The sequence below is a fragment of the Notolepis coatsorum genome, assembly GCF_963971535.1.
Source record: "Notolepis coatsorum genome assembly, chromosome: 3".
NCBI lineage: Eukaryota > Metazoa > Chordata > Actinopteri > Aulopiformes > Paralepididae > Notolepis > Notolepis coatsorum.
The window spans coordinates 60,549,668-60,565,774 of record NC_140167.1 but is presented as its reverse complement, the minus strand read 5'-3'; the positions used below and the strand labels follow the sequence as shown (position 1 = coordinate 60,565,774).

The window sequence follows — 16,107 nt, the reverse complement described above, 5'->3', positions numbered from 1 at the left end:
CCGATCACTAGTTTCTATCATCATCATCATCACCACCCACGCTATGCATAAAATATATAGGTCCGTGGAGAGGCACGCTGAGGAGGCCGTGCAAACTGCAATGGAATATGGGGCATCTCTCTCTCTTTACCTAATATTTTGATTCTATCCTGAAATTTTTCAGTTGGAAGGGCAGTCTATATGCGTAACGGTAAATTTTTTTAATAAAATTGCACTTTTTTTATGAGGCTCAAAAAGGCAGGTGCTCAAGCACCCCTTGGGCTCTATGTGTGCACGTGCCTGGGCTCAGGGTCTGAATGTCTCCACTTATCTGAAGCTGGATGTTGGAATGTTAACAGTGGTTTGTTTTCATGATGTGCAGAGTGCAGGATTCAACATCATGTGATTATGTTGGCAAAACTACTTATTACTGTTTGTTATGATATACAATGAGTTTAGTCTTGCTCCTGTCATAGAGTACAGAGTAGTTTGTGTATATAATACAACCTGTAATTCCCTCCAAGCACAGGCAGACACAAGTGGGTTTCTTGCTACAGGTTTATTGAAGCCTTGTTACTCCAAAATCCACGTGAAAACTTAAAAAGAGAAACATAAGCCATGTTAGTTTAACATAAAATAATAACACGCACAGCATGTGAAATAATTAGTGCTGTCAATAGATAAAAAATAATTTACCAATTAATCTCAATTTTCTGTAATTAATCTAGATTAGATAAAAAAATCGCATTTTTCTACTTAAGACCGAAGCTTGTAACAGATATTTACTTGAGTAAAATCATGGAATTAATGTAGAATCAACACAAAGAAAGTATATTTAGATTCAAAGACTATTTTAATAGCTTTCTTTGATCTTTGAATACAGTTTCTCTCCTGTAAAATACAAATGTTCAACAAAACCATCAACATTGACTCAGCTTTAAATACCTCTTTCTTATATCCGCGGCGCTAACAGAAATAAAAACAACCCAGGCCTATGTTAAAGTGCAGATTGGCTTAGAGGACGATAATGTCTTGTATGAACTACCAGTAATATAAATCATTAACAACAAAAATGTGTTCCATCTTCATGTCAGATGATTTTCAAAAAGGTGCATGAGTCAATGCAAAAAAAGAACAAGCAAAGATACTGCAAATAACCATAGATTAATCTAGATACACTTTTTTTAATGCTTTAAATCATTTGAATGAATCTCAAGTTAAAGCATTAACTTTCACAGCCCTAAAAATAATCCTTTACCAAAGTAAAACACAAACGAACACTAAATACCCTGTTGGCTGCAGCTACACAAAGGGGGAAAATCTTCTGTCTTCTGTTCTTGTAACCGTCATATTAGTTAAATGATCAAACTTTCACCGGAGCATAATGCTGACCAGCCCTGCTGCTTGCTTGCAGGTGTCACAATTAGTCCCAAAACACACACGCGAGAGCAGTCCAACGGGACACTATATATAACTGAGACTTCAAAATAAAGGTACTATGTGTAGCAAATTAAATAACAAAGGGATAAGAAATGCAACAAATACATTCTCAAATATTACATTAGGGTTACAAAAACGTAAAGAACATAATTTTTTTTTTTTATCCACTTTTTCTCCCATTTTCTATATTTTCTCCCATCCCAATTTCGTATCATCCAATTCAACCCTCCCCTGTCACGGACGCTGTTTCTTGCCTCCCACAAGCCGGCTGCAATGTGGACTAAGTCATACATAGCACAAGTCCCCTCCGGTACTTGAGGTAACAGCAGTCGCATCTTTTCACCTGCGCAGCTCGATCTCTCAGTGGCGAGGAGTAACGCGTGGGAGGCTCACGCTGCCCCCGACACTTCCTGATTCTACTGCGCAGGTGCACCAACCGACCTGTAGGAGTCGCTGTCCACAACGCCCGATCCCCACCCATCAGTTTCCCACCCCCTAATACGGCCAATGTGTATTAGTACGGACGACCAGCTAAACTGAAAGCAAATGTGGAGCGCTGGGCTCGAACTGACGAGCCCAGCGTCTCCAGCATTTTGTGGCGAGCGCCTTGCCCACTACGCCACGTAGCCGCCCCTGTAAAGAACATAAATTATGAAAACCATATAATGGCTAGTTACACAACCTCTCTCTCTCTCACTCTCTCACTCACTCACTCACTCACTCACTCACTCACTGTTTGCGTCCAACAGGAGCAGGCATCGTGGGTGTGTCAGTGTGACGAGAGTGTGGTTCAGCGTTTGGAGCAGGACTTCAAGGTGACCCTGCAGCAGCAGAGCTCCTTGGACCAGTGGGCGGCCTGGCTGGACAACGTGGTCTCCCAGGTCCTAAAGCCCCACCAGGGCAGCCCCAGCTTCCCCAGGGCTGCGCGCCAGTTCCTCCTTAAATGGTCCTTCTACAGGTAAGAAGTAAGGCCGGAATCAGAAATACAGTCTGGTTATAAACATTTATTATGAGCTCATAGGAGAGAGGAAATACAGAACATCATCTAAGAGTCTAGTATGGTCTGTCAGAGTGTTGGAGGTTACAACAGCCCTTTATAAGAGTCTAGTATGGTCTGTCAGAGTGGTGGAGGTTACAACAGGCCTTTATAAGAGTCTAGCATGGTCTGTCAGAGTGGTGGAGGTTACAACAGCCCTTTATAAGAGTCTAGTATGGTCTGTCAGAGTGGTGGAGGTTACAACAGCCCTTTATAAGAGTCTAGTATGGTCTGTCAGAGAGTGGTGGAGGTTACAACAGCCCTTTATAAGAGTCTAGCATGGTCTGTCAGAGAGGTGGAGGTTACAACAGCCCTTTATAAGAGTCTAGTATGGTCTGTCAGAGTGATGGAGGTTACAACAGCCCTTTATAAGAGTCTAGTATGGTCTGTCAGAGTGGTGGAGGTTACAACAGCCCTTTATAAGAGTCTAGTATGGTCTGTCAGAGTGGTGGAGGTTTCAACCCTTTATAAAGAGTCTAGCATGGTCTGTCAGACACTGGACTGTTTGATTCCATGATCTCCAGTGTTGTGTGGTCCTTCAGTGTTGTGTGTCTACTCTAGTGATGAGAAGGGTTTCTGATAGTGGAGAGGACAGATCTTTGCCTCAAGACATTCACAATACGATGTAAATGTGTTATTATAATAAAAGCACAGTTACTTATATATGTCCTCCTCCCTGCTGCAGCTCCATGGTGATCAGAGACCTGACCCTGCGTAGCGCTGCCAGTTTCGGCTCCTTCCATCTGATCCGGCTGCTGTACGATGAGTACATGTTCTACCTGGTGGAGCACCGCGTAGCCCAGGCTACCGGAGAGACGCCCATCGCCGTCATGGGAGAGGTGAGGAGCCAGAGCAGGCAGAGCTGGAGAGTTACAGCATGACTTCATGTCAGGGAACCACCAGCTCACTTAACCATGTCATAAACATACTGCATTACTACCGCTGTCATGTGGGGTCCCGCCAGAAGACGGCCTGCGACCCGCTTTGGATCTCGACCCGTGGTTTAACTCTTTGAGACTGCTACGCTATTTTTCCATCTGTACTCCCTGGCGCCAGTGTTTTTTGACCATTTTCACGATGTTTGCAGACCCATTGTATATTCTATATTATAGCTATATGGAGACAATAGTATGGCTCATTTGAAAGGAAATATGTATACTCCAACAGGGAACAAACCGTTTAGTTCTACATACCTTCGTTCCTGCGCTATCCCATGCAGAAAACCGTTTCAAAATTATCCAGTTTTGTTTCCTGGAACACGAGATATGACGTGTTTTGTGCGCATGTGCGCATTTCGTGCTTGTTGCTCACCTGATACCTATATTATTTCTAGGGCTGTCCCCGACTAAGGATTTGGATAGTCGACTATGATTGGCCAAAATTTGCCGTTAGTCGACTATTGGTTGACAAAAAAAAGGTCGACTGAAGACTTCTTGTCCTCTGCAAAAGCATGCAATTGGTCCACTGATGGATACATCTTGATATTTGTCTAGTCTAGTGTGTTCATTAGATGGGTGAAATCCTCTTTCAGTGCCTCTGTGCCTGTTTTCGTAGGCAGTTAGCCTCTAGTATGCGTGCCATTAGCGTCAGCCACGCATCTAGGCCTATTTTCTTTTGGAAAGAATGATAAAAAAAGAAGAGAAATATCTTTTAATAAATACGTTTTTTTTTTTTTTTTTTATTGGACTAAGAGGTTGGCAGTCGACTACGGCTCCTTTCGACCGATTAGTCGACTAATCGACTAATAGGGGTCAGCCCTAATTATTTCCAGGTCAAAGATAACATGACCATAGTAGAATGATTCACAAACCATGGGGGGGGGGGGTCGTCAGACGCTGGGATCATTACAAAGGCATGTTTTATGATGGGGTTCGGTAAAATAGACGTTACCTTTGTCAGCAGGTCCACCAAAACCCCGTCCACTCTTGCTCCGAAGTGTCTGAGTCAGAACAGGAACAATTTAAATAAATAACATTAGTTGGCTATGGCAGCGCCCAACAGATCATAACGTTACATCCAAACAGCCTGTTTGAAAATACTAGAATCCAACATAGTCTGGTGAAAACGCACCTTATGCTATGGATGGATCGTCACCATTTGTCCTCTTAGTATAGTATTTTTATGATTTACCAGAAGTGCAGAGTCCAATGTAGTCTGGTGATATCATAATCTCCAATAGTTCGCAAACGCCGGTACCAGTTGCCTCTGTCTGGAGTGCTCTCAACTCCGGCAGCAACTAATCTGGCCAGCAGTGAGTGAGCAAACCCTCCCCCACAGTAAACTAGCCCAGTTCAAAAGGTAGGCGATACTGCCACCTATCGGGATTCGATCGTCATTTCAAGTCCAATTCACTCAGAGCTACCAGGATCACACAAGAAGGTCCGGCTGACTGTTTAGTATAATAATAATAATAGAAAGAAAAAAACGAGTATTTACGTTTTTGGCGGCCAACGAATGGGAGGCAAAAACAAGTACCGCCGGTATACTCGTTTTTGCCTCCCATTCGTTGGCCGCCAAAAATTTAAATACTCGTGAGTATACTCGTTCAATGAGTTAAAGGAACACTCCCCAACATTTTGGGAAATACACTTATTCGCCATCTTCAACCAGAGTCAGACGAGAGGATTCATGTTAATTTCATGTCTGTGCATCCAGTACAGAGTGCATGCTCACCTAGCTTAGCACAATGGCTGGCACCAGGGGGAAGCAGTTAGCCAGAAATGGATATCAGTCTTCTCGTTTGGCTGTTGGGAAGATGGTGAATAAGTGTATTATTAGAGTTAGAACATAAATGAGACGTCCCAGGGATGTCATTCTTTCTGTTTATATTCATTTATTTTTCAAATAAGGATTTTACTGCTTTTGAACGCCCAATTATGATCCATCTGTGTTAGGGCTGGGCGATATGGAAAAAAATCATATCGCGATAACGATATGATAATGTTATCATATTTCTCTATATCGATAATTAGCGGAATTGTTATAAGTAAAAAATTATAATAATAATTTAAAAAAAAACGTTTTATTTTTTAGATTTTTTTTTAAAACAACAGATGTATGTTTATTTTGCAGCAATTCTTTGTCGTTGCCGCCATATTTAGTGTTACATCCCCTCACACTCCAGTTCTCAGGCTGCAGCTGGTTTAAAAGCGAAAGTAAACCGGCTTCTCTGCTGGCTGTGGCTCCAGGGGAGTTGAACAGTTCTGGCTCTGCTAGTTTATTTTCGATCTTGTGGCGCTTTTTTGGTGGACAAACCACCGCACATGTGCACCGTGACTCGTGACTGGAGTCTAGCTCTGCTAGCACTCATAGCCTACTGTGTACAGACGGTTTCAAACTGTATTTTAAATTAGAAAGCAAACAAAATAAATGGACAAGAGAAAAATAAATCTCAATTTGGTCAGTATTGTCATTTGGACAAGCAAAGCCATTACTTTAAGTTGCAGGCAAGAAAGACAAGCCTGTCCACTGTCTCTGGTTTTAAAACTGCCCTGTTGCAGGTCACACAAAAAAAGAATTATAAAAAAAAATAAGAATTTCGATTTTTTTTCCCCAGATATTCGATATCGATTATTAAAATATATCACGATATTTATCGTTATATCGCCCAGCCCTAATCTGTGTTAGAGATTTGAGTTTTCCTGCTTGTTCACCTCCGAGAGCTTTTCTACTGTGCTTTCTGGTGGCTCTGCCGTCACTCGTCTTTCCCATACGAGTAGATTCTGGAAGATTTAGTTGGACTTTCAATGTTTTCTCAGTGATATGTTATTAAAATAATAAGAATGAATGTGACATGAGTGTGAGCTATATCTGCTAACCTGTAACAGCTGATTACTGACGTCAAGTCCTCTCTCTCCGCTATATCTGCTAACCTGTAACAGCTGATTACTGACGTCAAGTCCTCTCTCTCCTCAGTTCACTGACCTTAGCTCTATGATGCCGTCGCTCATGGATAAAGGTGAGCTCCCTTCGTCTTGTTGTAGTTTATATACATTGTTAATGTACTTTAAAAAATATATCTTTTTAAGATAAAAACACATCCAACAATAATGAAAAAGAAAAAACAAGAAAGGGAAAAAAGACACATCATTAGCTAGTGCTACACATTATGAAGGTGGGGGCATAACTTAACTTTAATATAGTCCCTAACTGGACTCCATACCTTGTCTCAAAACTTGTCACTGAGTCCAGCTAGTTTAAGATGCTGCATCACCTCTCTGACACAGAGTCCAGCTAGTTTAAGATGCTGCATCACCTCTCTGACACCGAGTCCAGCTAGTTTAAGATGCTGCATCACCTCTCTGACACCGAGTCCAGCTAGTTTAAGATGCTGCATCACCTCTCTGACACAGAGTCCAGCTAGTTTAAGATGCTGCATCACCTCTCTGACACCAAGTCCAGCTAGTTTAAGATGCTGCATCACCTCTCTGACACCGAGTCCAGCTAGTTTAAGATGCTGCATCACCTCTCTGACACTGAGTCCAGCTAGTTTAAGATGCTGCATCACCTCTCTGACACTGAGTCCAGCTAGTTTAAGATGCTGCATCACCTCTCGGCTCAGCTCGGTGGGAGAGGAGACAGTGAGGGAAGATCAGTCTCTCCATGCTAGCAGTGTTACACATGTAGGTATCTGGAGTTTAGTTCCAGAGACACTCATTATTTTCTCCTCTTTTGCCAAAAATAGCTATCATAGGATCTGGCTGAATTTCCATTTCCAAGACCTCTGACAGTGTTTTAAAGATTGAACTTCAGTAAGTGGACAGGTTAGGACAGTTAGTGGACAGGTTAAGACAGTTATAGCGCTTTTAAACCGACCAGGCTCCGGTTCAAGCTCCAGCTCCGTTCTGAACCCTCTGAACCCTGGTGCTCTCTGGCGAACCACCCCGCGTTTACACCCATTTAAGCAGAACCAACATTCCACCGTCTCCGTCATCAACGGGGGCGTTACCCAGGCGGAGGTAGAAATAATGCGTGGAGAGCGAGCCTCAACGGGCGAGCACACACACGCACTGTATACGTTTGAAATGAATCGTTCCAGCAAAGTAGGCTTCTATTATTCTAATTACTGTTTTAATGGGCATCACAGTAGTAAGTCCTACTGTAGAACATGACATATTAGCATGACATCTGATTTGCTAATGCCAATAATAAACGACAACCGCAATTGACACTTGAAAAGTGTAAATAATGGATTAGTCGGTTGCAATTCATGGCAGCCTGTCTAGCTCAGCAGGTTAGTTTCCATGCCTGTGGGGCGAAAGGTCCCGAGTTCGAATCTTGGTAACTTTTAATTTTTTTCTGTAACGTTAATTAATTTATACACTGGTGTCCCAAAAAGGACAATAACACGACCTTATGCATACTGCACCTTATGTGAATACTGTGATACTGTATATTTCAGTTAGTTAGATAGTAAATTATATTGATTTATTTGTTTACACTGCTTGTGTAGTTTCTACTACCTGTACCCCCATCCCCCATGCTGCTATGATGCCTGAATTTCCCCAAGGGGATCAATAAAGGAATATCTTATCTTATCAACCAGAGTATAAATTAATTAACGTTACAAAAAAAAAGAATTTACCAAGATTCAAACTCGGGACCTTTTGCTCCACAGGCATGGAAACTAACCTGCTGAGCTAAACGGGCTGCCATGAATTGCGACTGACTAATCCATCATTTACACTTTTCAAGTGCCAATTGCGGTTGTCGTTTATTATTGGCATTAGTAAATCGGATGTCATGCTAATACCGGTATGTCATGTTCTACAGTAGGACTTACTACTGTGATACCCATTAAAACAGTAATTAGGATAATAGAAGCCTACTTTGCTGGAACGATTAATTTATAACGTATACAGCGTGTGTGTGCGTGTATTCTTTTGTGTGTTGGCTCTCGCGCTGACTCGCTACTACTCGTCTTCACAGCCCACTATGACACGCCCACTGATGATGTCACGGTTCGCGAGGAAAAAGCAACTATTTTCCGGTGCCAGCTGAGCACCGATTTGTCACGTTCTGAACCAATTAATCCCGGTCTGAACGCGCCAGCCGGTGTGAGATTACGTTCGGGAACCGGCTCCAGCACGGAGCCTGGCTGGTGTAAAAGGGCTATTATTAGTGGACAGGTTAGGACAGTTAGTGGACAGGTTAGGACTAGGGATGTCCCAATCACGTTTTTTTGCTCCCGATCCGATCCCGATCATGTGATTTTGAGTATCTACCGATACCGATCTTTCCCGATCCGATAATTTTTTATTTTTTTTTAATACTTATTTATTTTTTATTCAACAAACATGACCATGTTCACGTCTTAAACTTATACTGAGGCCTTAGTTTTGGTGTTAAATTGCATATCATCATTCATTTATTTATTGTCACAGAGCAGAAGAATTTTGCCAAAACAAACCAATAGTATCCAGCTGCAGAATGGCAGACCAGCCACACTCTCAGACCCAAACGCATTTCCTTTGATTTAATTATACATCAAATGATTTATGTCAAGGATTGCAATGCCTCGCTTGAATGAAGTTAACTTTTCACCTGGATAACGTCAACATTCAGGGTGAATGTAATTGGGATATTAAAAATTTAAATAAAAAAAATTATTTGGGTCTGAGAGTGTGGCTGGTCTGCCGTTCTGCAGCTGGTTACTATTGGTTTGTTTTGGCAAAATTCTTCTGCTCTGTGTGACAATAAATTAATTAATGATGATATGCAATTTAAAACCAAAACGAATGCCTCAGTATGAGTTTAAGACGTGAACATGGTCATGTTTGTTGGAAAAAAAATTATAATAAAAAGAAATGTATAAAAAAAAAATCCAGATTTTTTATTTATTTTTTTGCCGATCCCGATCTTCGGAAAATCACGTGATCGGGATCGGGACATCCCTAGTTAGGACAGTTAGTGGACAGGTTAGGACAGTTAGTGGACAGGTTAGGACAGTTAGTGGACAGGTTAAGACCGTTAGTTGACAGTAAGTGGACAGGTTAAGACCGTTAGTTGACAGTAAGTGGACAGGTTAAGACAGTTAGTGGACAGTTAGGACAGTTAGTGGACCGGTTAGGACAGTTAGTGGACAGGTAAGGACAGTAAGTGGACAGGTTAGGACAGTTAGTGGACAGTTAGGACAGTTAGTGGACAGGTTAGGACAGTTAGTGGACCGGTTAGGACAGTTAGTGGACAGGTTAGGACAGTTAGTGGACAGGTTAGGACAGTTAGTGGACAGTTAGTGGACAGGTTAGGACAGTTAGTGGACAGGTTAGGACAGTTAGTGGACAGTTAGTGGACAGGTTAGGACAGTTAGTGGACAGGTTAGGACAGTTAGTGGACAGGTTAGGACAGTTAGTGGACAGGTTAGGACAGTTAGTGGACAGGTTAGGACAGTTAGTGGACAGTTAGGACAGTTAGTGGACAGTTAGTGGACAGGTTAGGACAGTTAGTGGACAGGTTAGGACAGTTAGTGGAGAGGTTAGGACAGTTAGTGGACAGGTTAGGACAGTTAGTGGACAGGTTAGGACAGTTAGTGGACAGGTTAGTAGACAGGTTAGGACAGTTAGTGGACAGGTTAGGACAGTTAGTGGACAGGTTAGTGGACAGGTTAGGACAGTTAGTGGAGAGGTTAGGACAGTTAGTGGACAGTTAGTGGACAGGTTAGGACAGTTAGTGGAGAGGTTAGGACAGTTAGTGGACAGTTAGTGGACAGGTTAGGACAGTTAGTGGAGAGGTTAGGACAGTTAGTGGACAGGTTAGGACAGTTAGTGGAGAGGTTAGGACAGTTAGTGGACAGGTTAGGACAGTTAGTGGACAGGTTAGGACAGTTAGTGGAGAGGTTAGGACAGTTAGTGGACAGGTTAGGACAGTTAGTGGACAGGTTAAGACAGTTAGTGGACAGGTTAGGACAGTTAGTGGACAGGTTAGGACAGTTAGTGGACAGGTTAGGACAGTTAGTGGACAGGTTAAGACAGTTAGTGGACAGGTTAGGACAGTTAGTGGACAGGTTAGGACAGTTAGTGGACAGGTTAGGACAGTTAGTGGACAGGTTAAGACAGTTAGTGGACAGGTTAGGACAGTTAGTGGACAGGTTAAGACAGTTAGTGGACAGTTAGTGGAGAGGTTAGGACAGTTAGTGGACAGGTTAGGACAGTTAGTGGACAGGTTAGGACAGTTAGTGGACAGGTTAGGACAGTTAGTGGACAGGTTAGGACACTGCCTAAATGAGTGTCAGAGATGCCGGAGAAAGACTGTCACACATGGGATACAGTTACTAAAAGAGTGTCAGAGCAGCTATGGTGAAAGTTCTGAATATAAATTGAAGTGTGGTTTATGCAGGAATAATATAATATATATATATTATATCACAATCTCCATGATCTCCCTGTGAGCATATCACGAGGACATTCTAACCACGTTAAAAGTAGTTTTATGATCCCCATAGCACCATGAAAGCAGAGCTGAAGGCAAGGCTGGATCCCAATGTTGGGACAAACTAAGGTTGAACTTGGAAATGGGCCAGTTGACTACACACCATCTTAATGGTCCATTTGATAGTGTTGTATGTAAACAGAGTTGAGAGTCCAGGTATTAGGAGTCCGCCCTAACGATGTTCTGTGTACTGTGTAACACATGCTGACAGTGTGGTGGTATTAGCTGCAGCTCCATCTGACCCGTCATCTGACCCTTCTTCCACCAGACCAGTCTTTCTCCGACGACATGAGCGACATGGGCAGTGATGGCGATGTGACTCGAGGGTCCAGCGAGCCGGCTGTCAAGAGAGAGAGGATCGAGATCACCCACTCTCTGCAGGAGATCTGAGCTGGGACCAGACTGGACATACCCCCGGTCCAGAAGGCGGCCACCTCAGTCCCTAGTAGTAAAAAAAGGAAGAAAAAAAAGTCTGCACACTGTGAAGCCAAAAACGACCACCACATCTCACCGTGACGTTTCTATGGAAACGTAAGGTTGTCGTGGAGGGAGGTTTGCTCGGATCAAAACGAAAGGCTCTGGGTTAGCAAGTCAAATTGAACAGGGATTTTGCTATATTTAGCTATTGCAACGTCTGTTTCTGTCACTTAAAAGACAATGATTCGATATAACATTTAAGCTAAGCTCTTGTGAGTGGCATGTATGCCGCCTATAAGCCCTGTAGGGAAGTTCCTGTTTCGTAAAACAACATTCACGTCACATTTAGCATATTAGGTACTCAGTTTGACATCAAAGTGCACTGGTTGTCACTCAAATACACAAGAAGCTGGTGACGCCTTGTGAGACCAGTTGTCCAGTAACGTTACTCGGGTTACACCACGCCAGATGACAAGAAGAAGAGGAGTTCCACCAATCACAACGTCCGATTCCTTCCCCTCGCCTTCACCCACTGCCTTGTCCCTCGTTCTCCCAACTCACTCCCTCAAGTGAGGGACTCAACTGTGGTTCCTCAAGTGAGGGACTCGACTGTGGTTCCTCAAGTGAGGACTCGACTGGTGAGAACGTTAGCCAAACGTGACGTGACGTTAAGCCGCTTTATAGTGTCACAAGTTATGATGACAGATTATTTGAAGTCATTTGCAAAGGTAAACTGACTGGGGGGGATGTGGAAAGTTTGAGGTTGTGACTTGTTAAGAGAACGTTAGCCAAAACGTTACGTGAAACGGTTTATATTGTCAAGTGTGGACCGTTCTTTGCAGTCATTTGGTAAACTGACTAATAAACATTAGCATAATGTTATCATAGGAATTTTAAGCTAGTTTGGCAAAGTAAGTTATTGTTTGAATGTTGCAGATGGATAAACGTGACTTTTCATAGTATTCATAATATAAATTATTGCAAGAACAGACCGTAAAATATGTGTTCTGTTTACACGGTGACGACAGCCCCTCAGTTCAGCACTGCTTCCCGAGTTAAAACTCACCGCTGGCAAAATCGGTACGTCGTGCAGTCAGTCCTACTTTGCAGTGTGCAGACTTTTCCCTACTGCTGGATTCGTGCTCGGTCCAGAACCTGCCTGGAACGAGCCTTGTGGATGTTAGTACTCAGCTCACCTCAGTCCCCAGCCCAGTCTAGCTGAGCCCCACCCCTCTCCCTGCAGCCCCTGGGCCCAGCCCACGCTAGAGCCCCAGAGTGTAGAGTGTACATAGAGAACACAGAGTAGCAGCCCTCCCCTAGTTAGAGTATGTAAATAAAGGGGTCTTTCTCCCAGGGAAAATGTCACTGTTGCCCCCAGGAGGAGGGTAATGTGTCTGATTTACCCGACGGGGGGTAAAGTTAAACAATTTCCATTGATTTCTTTTTTTGCAACTGTGAATAAGAAGTACTTGTGTGCAGTCCAGTACTATGTTGGATGTAACTGTACGAGTGGTGGTGTGTGTTGGGTGTCGTGGACATTATGGATTCACTGCGTCCACCGCCACGGATCCTCGGTGTGAACACGATAACTCCAACACCTTTTATTCTAATCTTTTCAAATTTGCTGTGTATATTCATGACCCCTAGAGGAAGAATCCTCTTGATTTTGGTGACCCCATTACCTTTCTTCTAGCGCCACCATCAGGCCAAAGGCCATAGATGCAGCGCCTCGTGGAGAATAAGGGGGACTTATGTTGTGATGCCATATTGGATTTTCCACCATTTAGAATGTTTTGACACTTTTTTCCCTACTCCCCCTGTTCACCAGATTCTCACTAAACCTGCTGTGTGGCATCTAGGGACCAGCATCTTTAAATATGCCATTTAGATAATTGATGATTAAAGATCCAATCAAACTTAGGAGAAATGCATGGTAAACAGGAATTTGATGTGTTACTTCTGAACTCTTGTTTGTCCTATAATAAGGAGGCCATTGCCGTTTCCAATCATTTGGCCTCATGGTGCCGCTATTCTCACAAAACTAAAACAACTATTCCTCATCGGCCTGTCCGATCACGATGACGTTTGACCCATGTCATTACTTTGTGATATCCTAACGTCGTTATCTATACGAAAGTGACGCGTAAAAACTATATCACCGCCATTTGTTCCTACTCCTCCGAGGCTGTGGCCAGATCAGTGGCGCGGTCAAAAGGTGTCCGCGAGGATTCGGCTATTCCGGGGATTATACCCGCCGTCGGCCGATGACGGCATACGTCTAGTTTGGGCTTCTTCTCTTATTTGTTTTGGTTAAACTAGCTGTGCCATAGTGTCATTTGAGTGCCTTAGAAATGCTAACTCTTTAACCACCACTACAGATGTCTATCTCCCTCAGCTGTGCCTCTACCGCAGTATGAATGTATTGTCTCTGAAACCTCAAGACATTCGAAGCACCTTTAAAGAGAAACTGTTTTAGGTGTAGGCCATAAGATACGAGTCACTACATGTGTATCTATGGACGAAAAGGCGTGGAACTTCACTTTGCCTCTGCTGCAGCTAGCAGCGAAAGAAACGCACACCGATGCAACCCACTGACCCCAAAAGACTCGTCCCTCCATAGATGCCCATTTACACGAGTGAAAAAGAAAATTATCCAATTTTTTTATCCTCCGTGGCACAGGTCTGATCATGGTCGTCTGAAACAAGGACGACCCTGTGAACACATCCACATGTTCCTTATTTAAAGATGAATTCAGGAGCAGAGAAGCAGATGTTTGGACAAGAGACACTGGTGATGGCTTGATGCCGAAATGTCTCCATGTTTTAACTCTATACACCCTTACTGTGTGCAAGTGACCTTGGGAACCGTCCAAGCGACGGAATCAAGATTTTTAAGAAAATCGTACCTGTGCCACGAAGGAATAAAAATATATTTAAAAAGAAAAAGCATTTTCAGTTTCCGTCTGGTCTCCCCTCCAGTCAGTCAGTCAATAGGGCATCATGCTGATAACTCTCATGGCTGTAGTCGGGAAGCCAGTTAACATTGTCATTATGTGTTTAAACTCAGAGACTTATCACCCTGTCTGCGTAACACCATGGTTTATTACCGCAGTAGATATCAGTGCTCTGCTCAGATGACTTGAGGCGACTAGAAGAGTGTAGCCACTCGTTTACCGCCCAACGTTGTGACCTACATGTCTAGAGGGTAGCTGCTGTGTTCTGGGACGACCAGCAGCATCTATGTCTAGACAGTTTTGTTTTATGAAGTGAGTGGTTGAGGAAAACAAGGTGAACCACTGCACGTTAAGAGCTCTCTCGCGTAACTGGAAGTGAAAATCTAGCCGTTTTGTTTTGTTTTTGCCTCATTTCTGGCCCAAAGAGGGTCTAGTGTCACTTTTCTAAGGGATATACACGTTTTGGAGCTGTCAAACAAAAGCCCTTCGACATGAGATTCTAGTGTCTGACCCGCCCGGAGGTCAGATTCGGAGGCGACCTTGCCCTCACTCCAACCATGTGTTATATTCCGTTTGGATCAGATAGGAAATTGCCAGGGTTCGGGTCAATTCACTTTCAGTTAAATCAATTAAAAAAAATTGACATTTGTTTATTTGCTAATGACAGTACTTTCATTCTCAGTTAACCGTTTGTCGTTTGTATGGGACAACACGGCAAAAGTTACTTAATATTTGACTCTCGGAAGAAAATCCGCTCCCTTGATTGAAAGTGAATCGACCCCCAACTCAACACAGTCTTTGAGTTCAGATCCTAAGACCACCTCGCTGTTCGTCAGTTGGCAGTCATTTATTTTATTGGATGAGAATAGGAAAATGCACCTATTATAGTTATCTTTTCCACGTTGTTCACTAGTTCCATGCTTACCGCTCCACCCTTGTGATACATGGAAGAGTGAAGCGGCTCCTGTAGCTATTGCCCTCAGATGATCTATGTCTGTATAGCCATACAGTTGCACTGTAGGCCTAAGTGTGTAACACCAAGAAACTGTTAAAACCTAATGAATATATATCTATATTTCTTTATATGATGTAGAGTGTGTGCGTGTGTGTGTGCGTGCGTTCTTCTGTGGCCTTTGGGACCGTTCGGTCATGACCTACTCATTTCTCCTCACGCTGTACTTGTGCACATTTTTATTGGGGGAGACAAAATGCTTTGATGTTAATTTAACAAGATTACACTGATGTGTGGAATAAAATAATTTTTTTCAAATGTTCTGTAATTTGATCGACACATTCACTTTATATATATATATAAACTATATATATATATATATTAGTTTGCAATGTTAATGAACCCAAGTAAAACTGTACATCAAACAATGAAAAAAAATAATCCCAGTTCTATTTATACGACCAATAGATTTCATTGACATAATCTTTGTGTTTGAAATGTTTCAATTGATTGATTCCCCGCTCTCTCACTTAATTCCCCTTTTGAGATGATTTCTGTCGTAGCTATAAGAATCCTAAGCTCGAGTTATTTAAGGCTTTTTTGTAACTTGTGCCTGTCACAGTAATTTGCCTTCAAGTGCTTTGGGAACGTAATTTCTATGTGTACTTTGTAATGTTTTTGTAATGCTGTTTTAGACTCTCGGCTGAGGATTATTTTTTATTGAACTAGATCTGGTTCTTCTTACAATTATATTGAACCCTTATTTTTATGTATTTTTAAACCTGTTCTTGACTACACTTTACCTAGCCTAAGGGCAAACGATGGTCTGTAACAAAACTGCATAGTTCAACTGTATTTTGTACCTGGTCAAAATGTATAATAAATTGGTGTAAACCAGATGT

At 42.6% G+C, this 16,107-nt stretch overlaps 1 protein-coding gene across 3 annotated transcripts in view; it reads left to right on the top strand.

Annotated features, from left to right (window-relative positions):
- The window catches only part of rfx2 (regulatory factor X, 2 (influences HLA class II expression)), an 81,471-nt gene extending 65,367 nt beyond the window's left edge, over positions 1-16,104 (top strand). For all 3 annotated transcript variants that reach the window (XM_084310521.1, XM_084310522.1, XM_084310520.1), the window contains 4 exons: positions 2,169-2,377; positions 3,141-3,294; positions 6,371-6,413; positions 11,151-16,104. In XM_084310521.1, the coding sequence (XP_084166647.1) occupies positions 2,169-2,377; positions 3,141-3,294; positions 6,371-6,413; positions 11,151-11,272 (528 nt within the window). In that variant the 3' untranslated portion in view covers positions 11,273-16,104. The remainder of the gene's footprint in view (positions 1-2,168; positions 2,378-3,140; positions 3,295-6,370; positions 6,414-11,150) is intronic.
- Positions 16,105-16,107: the final 3 nt, after the last annotated feature.